The sequence below is a fragment of the Martes martes genome, assembly GCF_963455335.1.
Source record: "Martes martes genome assembly, chromosome: 5".
Classification (NCBI taxonomy): domain Eukaryota; kingdom Metazoa; phylum Chordata; class Mammalia; order Carnivora; family Mustelidae; genus Martes; species Martes martes.
Window position 1 is genome coordinate 82,532,667 of NC_137892.1, and position 8,583 is coordinate 82,541,249.

Consider the following 8,583-nt stretch of genomic DNA (forward strand, 5'->3'; position numbering starts at 1 on the left):
TGCACCCACCTAGAGAAATTCACAGCGGTGATCTCTTCCCAAGATACACACAGATTTCATGGTCTAGGAAAAGAGGGCCTCCAAAACTTTTTTGGCCCAAGAAACCTTTTTCAAAATTTAATAATTTAAAATAATGTTCATATAGTAAAAAAAAAAATAACTCTTGAAGGCTTACAGGGAGAATTAGCAGCCCACACCTACCCCCCACCTCCCAGTCTCATTTCTTCCGTCCAGTGTTGCTCCACAGGGCAAATGTTTATGATCCTTTTAGCTAGTTCTGTGGTTCACATAAAATCTTGTTTATATCCCTAATTTTGTTGATAGGCAGATAGATAGATAGATAGATAGATAGGCAGACGCATATTTGTGTGTTTATGTATCTATCTACATGTTACAGAGTGCTCTACTTGATAATAGGGGTGAGGCCCAGAAGTCTGTTTTTTCAGAGCCCCCTGCTACCCCCACACCAACCACAAGGTCTCTTCCAGTAAGACTAGGGATCCACAGAATAGGGTTAGACCAATCCCAGGATGGGGGTGGGGTTTGATCCCTGGGCCCAACCTTATCTGTTGGAAGGCATACGCTCAGCGGTCCACATGGGATGCGCCAGCACCCAGCAGCTGGGAGAATGAGTCTTTAGTCATAGTGATGGCGAGCCTGGGAGGCTCGGGACACTCACAGAAACTCCATACCTATGCACCCAAGCCACTCCCAGACGCCCAGTGATCCCAGTGACTGGCCATCCAGCCTTTTGAGTGTGGTCCTAGGGAGGAGGCGGTTGCAAGCTCCGCCTATGGGAACCGGTGTCTTCCTGCTGGCGGCCAGACTCTCTCTCTGATGTCACCCGGCCAGCTCTATTCTGCTCCCCTAGCCCTCACTGAAGGAGGTGCATGGTCTCTTAGGGCGTGTGTCTGTTTCCAGGGGCATTTGTCCTTTAGTCTGAATATCCCTGTAGCCTACGCTTGCTTATTTTATGACAGCGTTTTATTTATTTTTATTTTATTTATTTTAAAGATTTTATTTGAGAGAGAGAGAGTGCGTGCGCGCAGAGGAAGAGGGAGAAGCAGACCTCCCGCTGAGCAGGGAGCCTGACTCGGTGCTCCCATCCCAGGACCTTGAGCTCATGATCTGAGTCCAAGGCACATGCTTAACTGACTGAGCCACCCAGGTGCCCCTTAGGACAGTGTTTTGAATCCCTGTACCCATCCTACTCTCTTTATGAGTGATCCTTTAAAGTTCGGCGGTACGGAGTTTCATTCCACACTCTGCTTGTAGCCTTCTAGAGAAGAGAATGGATCCCAAGCCTCCCGTATACGCCAGGCCTTTATTTCCATTCAAGCGACTTAGATCCTGCACCCAGAGAAACGATGATCTAGAGTTACTGGCCAAGGTGTTTGGGGAACACGGCCAGAGACAGGGTCCCACCTGAGTCATGCGCATCTGAAAACGTGATGAGGGTCGGCCCTGTGCCTGCACCCGAGTTGCCCCCGGAGGGGAGGGCAGGCTCTGTGGCAGACGTCCCCGGCGTCTTACCGTGAGCTGCCCTGTCCTGCCGGCCTCCTCTGGCCGCCAGGGGTCGGACCGGGCCGAGGACCGCCCATCAGCGCGTGTCTGACAGACCGTGGGCCCCTCTGGGGCAGGCACTGTGTTTCGGGTGACCCTCATTCCCCGCTCCCTACACCAGGCCTAGCCCCGAGCATGCCCAGGGGGCGTGGGTGCTGGCTGGTTCCCCAGTCCCAGGACAGGTTCACAGCCACAGCGAGAGGCCAGGGGTCAGACTGCAGAACCTTGCGGTTTGCCAGCTCTGCTCTGAGGTGAGGGGCGTGTGGGTGGAGCTCCCGCCAGATCTCAGGACCTTGGCCCAATCCGCTGCCCTTCCGGCTCCCTCTGCTTCCGGGTCTGTAGGCGGTCCTTCCGTGTGTAGCTTCCTCTGCTGGGGAACGCTGCCTTCCACCCCGCTCCTCCGTCCCTCGTGGTCCCCCCCTTCCCTCCGCCCCGCCCCACAAAAGTCTCCTTTATTCCTTCAGAGGGAAGCTCACCTACTGAGAGAACTTCCGTGACCTCTTCCGCTGTCACTATCCCCGCACCCCCTTTATTGTCTGCGTCTTCTCCTTTCCTCAAAATGACCCTATTGTTTTTATTATTTTCTGGCTCCCACCACACCCTGAATCCCCTGACTTACCTCTGCTACCAAGCACAGACGGTAACTGTTGACAGAATCAAGGGTGATGGGCTTTCTCTGCTGCAGATGGCAGACCTGCACGCCGTCCCCAGGGGCCTGTACGACGGGCCGGTGTTTGACCTGACCACCACACCCAAAGGGGGCACCCCCGCGGGCTCCACCCGGGGCTCCCCCACGCGGCCCAACCCACCGGTGAGGAACCTCCATCAGTCAGGATTCAGCCTGTCCGGTGAGTGGGGCGTGGGGCCCCTGGGCCAAGGGAGGAGAAGCGGGTGCTCCAACCTGGCTGGTGATCTGGGAGGGAGCCTGAGCCCGGACCACGGTCTGGGAGACAGTGGTTGGGGCCAGCAGGAAGCTTTGCCCAGTCAAAAAGGCGTCCCGGTGAGAAGGCAGGATAAGGTTCGTTGAGGTTAAAAATCAGGTTAGAAGGATGACCAGTCCTGCTTAGAGATCACAACCTGCTGAGGTGGGGGCGAGAGGCTTCCCATGAGGAATTAATGGTGACTTGCCATGTGAGACCGTGGGAGCTGTGCCTGGTGTTGTCCCATCTCTGTGTGCCCAGAATAAAAAGAGAGCTTGGATTGCAGGGGCTTCTTCGAACCCGGCGTTTTTACTCTCCCCACCCTCTCCTCCTGAAGGTGACAGTGCTAACCTGAGCTGCCTTCGAGTAAATACTTAGCCCGGGCTGGCCGGACCTTTCATCTCGACTTCGCTTTAAGAACTGATATTAATAGAAAATAATTACCCAGTTGCTCCATAACCAGTCGTCTTCAAAGGGGGAACAGTGAATGTCGATATGTGTCTCTACGATGAATAATTTCAGTGTGAGGGAAGCAAGACCACCGGAAGGTACAGGGAGAGGTAAAGAGGAGTGGATCTAGGGAAGGAAGAGAAGAGGAGCAAGGAATGACGGAAGCCAGAAAGAGTCGAGGGGATGGGGAGGAAGGCAGAAGGAAAAGGCTGCAAGTTTTGAGGCAGCGTTGCCACAGTCACATTATGATTATCGCAAGTGACTTTTGTCAGTTTTTTTGGCCGTTTGAATTGCTCCCTAACGTGTTGGCTGCTCCTCTGTGAATGGACGTGACACATGTGAATTCTTCCTTTCGTGCAGGGGCCTGAGCATCCCTGGGCCAGGTTGTGAGACCTGGGACAGGTTCCCCAAGCTCTCACAGCCTCAGTTACTGCCTCTGTTCAATGGGAACAATCCCAGTAGCTCCCTCATAGGAAAGTGGTGAGGATCAAGTGAGGTGTCCGAGGGGCACTTGAAACATTGCTTGTCGCGGGGAATGTGAGCAGCTGTTTCTCAGATCATTGGCCTTGTTTTTTTTATTGTTCTTAATGATGCTGAGGGTCTGAAGGTATCTAGGTGAGAGCCTGGCTCTTCTCCGTGCAGATGGGTGTTCCCCAAGAGGGTGGATACAAAACGCCTGGAATGCTTGACAGACTAGAATGGAAGTTTCTTGGGAGATGAGGCCAGGAAGGCGCTTGCCATCTGATGCTCTGAAAATGAGTCCGGTTTCTTTCTTGTCCTCACCCGCTCTCCCTTTTCTCTTCCTGGGAATGCATTGCTGACTGCAGGCACCCAAGTGGATGAGGGGGTCCGCTCGGCCAGCAAGCGCATCGTGGCACCCCCCGGAGGCCGTTCTAACATCACGTCCCTGAGTTAAGCGACCCCTCCCCAAAGAGAGGGGCAGAAGCAAGAAGAGATTTTTTTGAAGCCAAAATGGTACACCAATATTTAAGAAGGAAAGCGAATCCAAACGGTTGCGATCTAAAGAATCAATAAGCCTCAAGCCTTATGTTTCTCCAATGCTACACTCGCTTGCCTAGCTTTACGAATATTGCTTTGTTTTCTGTTCATGCATAGCTTTGATTGGTTTGACCCTGCCTCCCCGCATTTACATGCATGCAATCAGACAGGCTACTAAGGTAAAAGTCTGCTATATAGTGTTGAGAGCGTGTGTAGTGCTGCATTTTACGACAAGGGGACAGACAAAGCTGGGATGTCAGGAAAATCAATAAAGGGACATGGTCATTTGGGGTGAGGAGGTGGTGGGAGCCCAGAGTGAGGCGGAAGGCTCAGAGGGGCTGGGGTGGGATGGATGGGGGAGGCAGGTGGGTGGGGGAGCATAAGGGGGCTTGTGTATTGTGTCAATGAAGCATGTTTATTTCCATGGAAGATGGCTACTTGGGGCAACCATTCTTCCTCACGGTCCCTAGGGTCTGTGGAGAAGGCAGGCAGTCTTCAGGTTCCAGACTTTGTTACATCCCTCCTAGATTTTATTCTTTTGAACATTTTATTAAAACACCAAAACCCAACCATTACTTTCACCTGCTTGATCGTGCCAGACTTTGGTGGGGCCTCTTTCTCAGTGTTGCTTTCAAATTCTCTTTCCTGGGCTGGGAAGGAAGCGAGGAGAGCGGAAACTAATCTTCTCCTCTGTCCTGCCTGCCTCTTTGGTGCTCTTTCAAAGGCAGCAGCTGGGAGCACACACAGGCCCTCGGGGCGAGGGCAGCCATGCCCACACCCCTTCCTCTAACCACGTGTTGGAGATCACCTCGCATTCTCTTGGCTTTGTGAACCGATCCGGGAAGAGCAGCATGTGTCCGGTGTCCCAAGTTAGGACGAGCCGAGGTAGGGCCCCAGGAAGGGCTTCTCTCGCTGCTGGTCAGTGGTGTACTCTTTCCGTCTCAAGATTCAGGCACATTGGTGATTGAATAGGATTTTTTGTTTGAAAACTTAAGTGCTTAGGTGTTCTCGAAGTTTTGCTCCCAACAGTTGATCTCATTTGAGACGGGAGCCAAGCAAGCATTTGGGAAAGCTAGTCTGTGGAGCTGGGGGAGAATATTCTGGGGCCATGGGTCTGCTTTTTCAGCCCTGAACCATCTGTCTCCCTTACCTTTAGTACATTCTCTGGGGGAGCTTTTTGTTTCCTTATAAAGCATCCCAAGGTGAGTGGCAGTGACATGCAGCCTTGTGTGATGTGGCCCAGAATGGAAGTGGAGCTCAGTGTCTGTTTTCCCATCCTGCCACTTCTGAAAATTCAATGTTGGGGAAAGTTCTCTGAGCCAGATGAGGATTTGTAGAACTACGGCCCAGAGCTGAAAAAGTACATTCACCCTGGGATCAGATATCTGTGCTTGGGGGATCCGGCTGGTAGGACCCTTAACTGTGTGTACTAGGTACTTGGAAGAAAAAGAGCAGGCCTCAGACACCTTTCAGGTGCTCAGTAGAAGCCATTCTCTCTGACAGCAGTTTTCATAAGCTGAAGACTAGAGAAAAAGGAACAGTGCGTGGCTAAAAAGGTATTTGGAAATAGCCAAGAAAGAAGATTTCCCCTAACCATCTAATTACTATGAAAACAATCATTTCTCGTAATAAGGAATCTTGCTATTTTTAAGGCTTTTTCATGGTGCCTTTATTTTAAAGCAAACTTAAGGGGAGCATGTAGCTCTTGATTGATAACTCTGAAGATTTGGGGGCCTGTCGTAGAACTCAGAATGACAGTTTTGCAGGCAGAGGGAGATTGTCAGATCTGAAGCATGTACATTATATACCTCAGTGGCTGGGCCGTTCTGCAGGGATGTGTTGCAGTACCAGTCACAACCACCAGGTGGAGGAAAAGACAAAAAACTAGTGGGCGCGTCCTCTTGGGGACTGTCTACTCCTGCTTCCTAGCCAGAGTCCAGCTCCTCCCTCCATGACCTCTCTGTGCCATTACAGTAAGTCTTTCATGGCCACATTGGTCATCTGCACTGCACTGGGACTGCTGAATGAAGCATTCAACCAGAACTTCATATCCGACACAAGCTTTTCATGCTGTAGAAACCACCGCTAATGCCTTCCCGATGGGCAACATGATCTGGGAAAGCCTCCCTTTCTTCACTTACTACAAGTAACTTCCCAAGCATAGAGATTCCTAAGAATTGCAAGAAAACTCCCTCTCTTTTCTTGACTTTGATTTCTTGTACCTTGTTACTTAAGTTGAAATTTATATTCAAATGTGTCCTATTCCATAAGATGCATCAAAGAGCCCTCCCTATAGAAGGGTTTAGGAAGAGAACATGATGCAAGTCACAGCTCTCACAAAATTTGTGGCATCTCATCCATGTGCGGGAGGGCTTGCTGGACCTCCTTCTCCTGCCCAAGCTTTCTTTTGCCTTCTCGTCTGTTGGCCTGGCCCCTAAGGATGCCCTTGGCTTACTGCCCCCCTCCCAACCTTCTCATGTCATTCCTTACCCAGATGGCAGTCCACTGGGGTTCTCTCTGGGATGGCCATAACCTTGGGCAGTTGAGAAGGTATTTGTGGAATTGTTAAATCAGCCAACCCCATAGAGGTGTTTCTTCTATTTCTGTTTTCTAAAAATGGCAGTGTTGTAGTCATCCTGAAAATGGATTTTCTTCAAAGACCAGTCACCCTTTGGCCTTTTTCCTCATGCCTACACCCAGAGTCATGCTCTGCGGCAAAGGCCTTAATCCTAAGCCTGGACTTACACTCAACATGAGAGGCCCTTCCCAACAGGGCAGATGAACCCCCAACTTTGGTTCTAGCCACAAGCTTCCCAGGCCTTCCCCCCTTGGAAAACTCCAGCTTTAGTCCCAGATATACCCCTGGGCTGTCCCGGGCAGCCAGCATTCATTGTACAAGTTCCCTCTTTGGAAAACGGTGTGTGGGTGTTCAGTTCTGTGTCTGGTGAATATGAACAGACCGTAAATCTCCCTGTGATCTGTGGTAGCTGTGAGGTAGCTCTGGAACGTGAAGAGCTGTTTGGTTTGAACCGTGAAGAAAACTGTGTTTTGAGTTTAGCTGAGATTAAAGAAAAGTTCATCAAGTGACTGTTAATGTACACCTGGTTATTAAAATAACTATGAAACTACAGATGTGGTCATTCTTATGTATGCGACGTGTTGTTTCACCTACAGTATCAAAACTGGACAATAAAACTGACATGGTTGATGAGGGGGGCAGATTTGATGACAACAAGAGGTTTCCTGAGGAAATTTGGGGGGTTTCTGTCTTACCAGTTGAGGTTGAGTTTTGTTTTGCACACCGAGTTTGGTGACTGTTATTGAAACTTAGAGTAACTGCAGTTTTTTCTGGGGATTGTCTCATGTAAAATGCATCGTCATTTGAGATAAAGTCTGTCTGAGTCTGGTACAGATCCTGAAAGGGTTTCTTGCATCTTTTCATTTTTTGTCATCCCCTTAAAAGATTTTCTGCTTCTCCCTAAAAGTCTGGACTTTGAGAAAATTCAAACTAAACATTTTCCAAGGTGTATATATATATTTTTCAAACTACATTCTTTCTGTTGTTGTTTTTAAGATTTTATTTATTTTTTGAGAGAGAGCCAGAGAGAGAGCATGGGTGGGGTGTTGGGTGGGGTGTCTAGGGAGAGGGAGAAGCAGACTCCCCACTGAGCAGGGTGCCCAACTTCTGGGCTTGAACCCAGGACTCTGGGATCAGGACTCGAGCCAAAGACTTAACTGACTGAGCCACCCAGGCACCCCTCAAATGTATATTCTTTGACATATTGATCCCAAGTGGTATAGGAGTGTTGGAAAGGATTATTTACTAAGCTACTCTGACAGATGTGAGGTCCTATCATCAAGTTAAAAGCTATGAGAAATCTTCTAAGCCTTTCGGAATTTATCCTGTTGAAGGTTCTCAAACTTTTTTTTGGCTGCGGAACCCTTTTATATCCTCCTTAAACATTCCAGTGAACCTATTATGCCAAACTCTCTTTGGGATCCACTTCTGTATTGTACGGGATACTTCTCATTGCAAATGGCAGATTACTGTATGCACAAAAATTTTTTGAAAAGGGTATTTTAAAGTCTGGTGTAATGAGAACTTAAGGGATACAATTAGGTTGACTGAATCATAGCAGGGTCTAGAATGTGGTTTCTCTTAATCTCTTAGCCCCGCTTGCTTTCAGTAAGTGCTTCTTTGGAAAACTTTTGGCTATGGGAACAGAACTGGCCATCGGCGTCCCCAGGTTTTCATTTTGCCTGCCTAGCAACTCAGGGGAAGGAGAGAGGCTCCCTCACTAGTTACAACCAGAGACCCATTCCTGTTGGCCTGGCCTGGGACCTGTGTTCACCGCAGGGCTAGGCACCCTGGCCAGGACGCTGAGACTCATGAGCCCCATCTGGTCATGTGCCTAGCCCCAGAGCCACGTGAAGCCTGAGGAACTCGGGATCACCCCCAAAACAACCAATTTATGATACCAGATTTAGATACCGGGTGGCAAAACCAGCAGACGGCCATGGTACCTTTCTCAAGCCTGCAGGGCCTGAGTGTTTTGCTGAGTGAAGAGCCTGTGTGTAGGTTGGAGCAGGTAGAGATGGGGATCAGAAAATGCTGTTTTCTTATTCATTGCTTGTATGTGTCACAAACCCT

At 49.7% G+C, this 8,583-nt stretch overlaps 1 protein-coding gene across 1 annotated transcript in view; it reads left to right on the forward strand.

Annotated features, from left to right (window-relative positions):
* The window catches only part of DPYSL3 (dihydropyrimidinase like 3), a 59,377-nt gene extending 52,318 nt beyond the window's left edge, over positions 1-7,059 (forward strand). The window contains exons 13-14 of the mRNA XM_080804455.1: positions 2,249-2,411; positions 3,761-7,059. Of these exons, the coding sequence (XP_080660581.1) occupies positions 2,249-2,411; positions 3,761-3,849 (252 nt within the window). The 3' untranslated portion in view covers positions 3,850-7,059. The remainder of the gene's footprint in view (positions 1-2,248; positions 2,412-3,760) is intronic.
* The last annotated feature ends 1,524 nt before the right edge of the window (positions 7,060-8,583 follow it).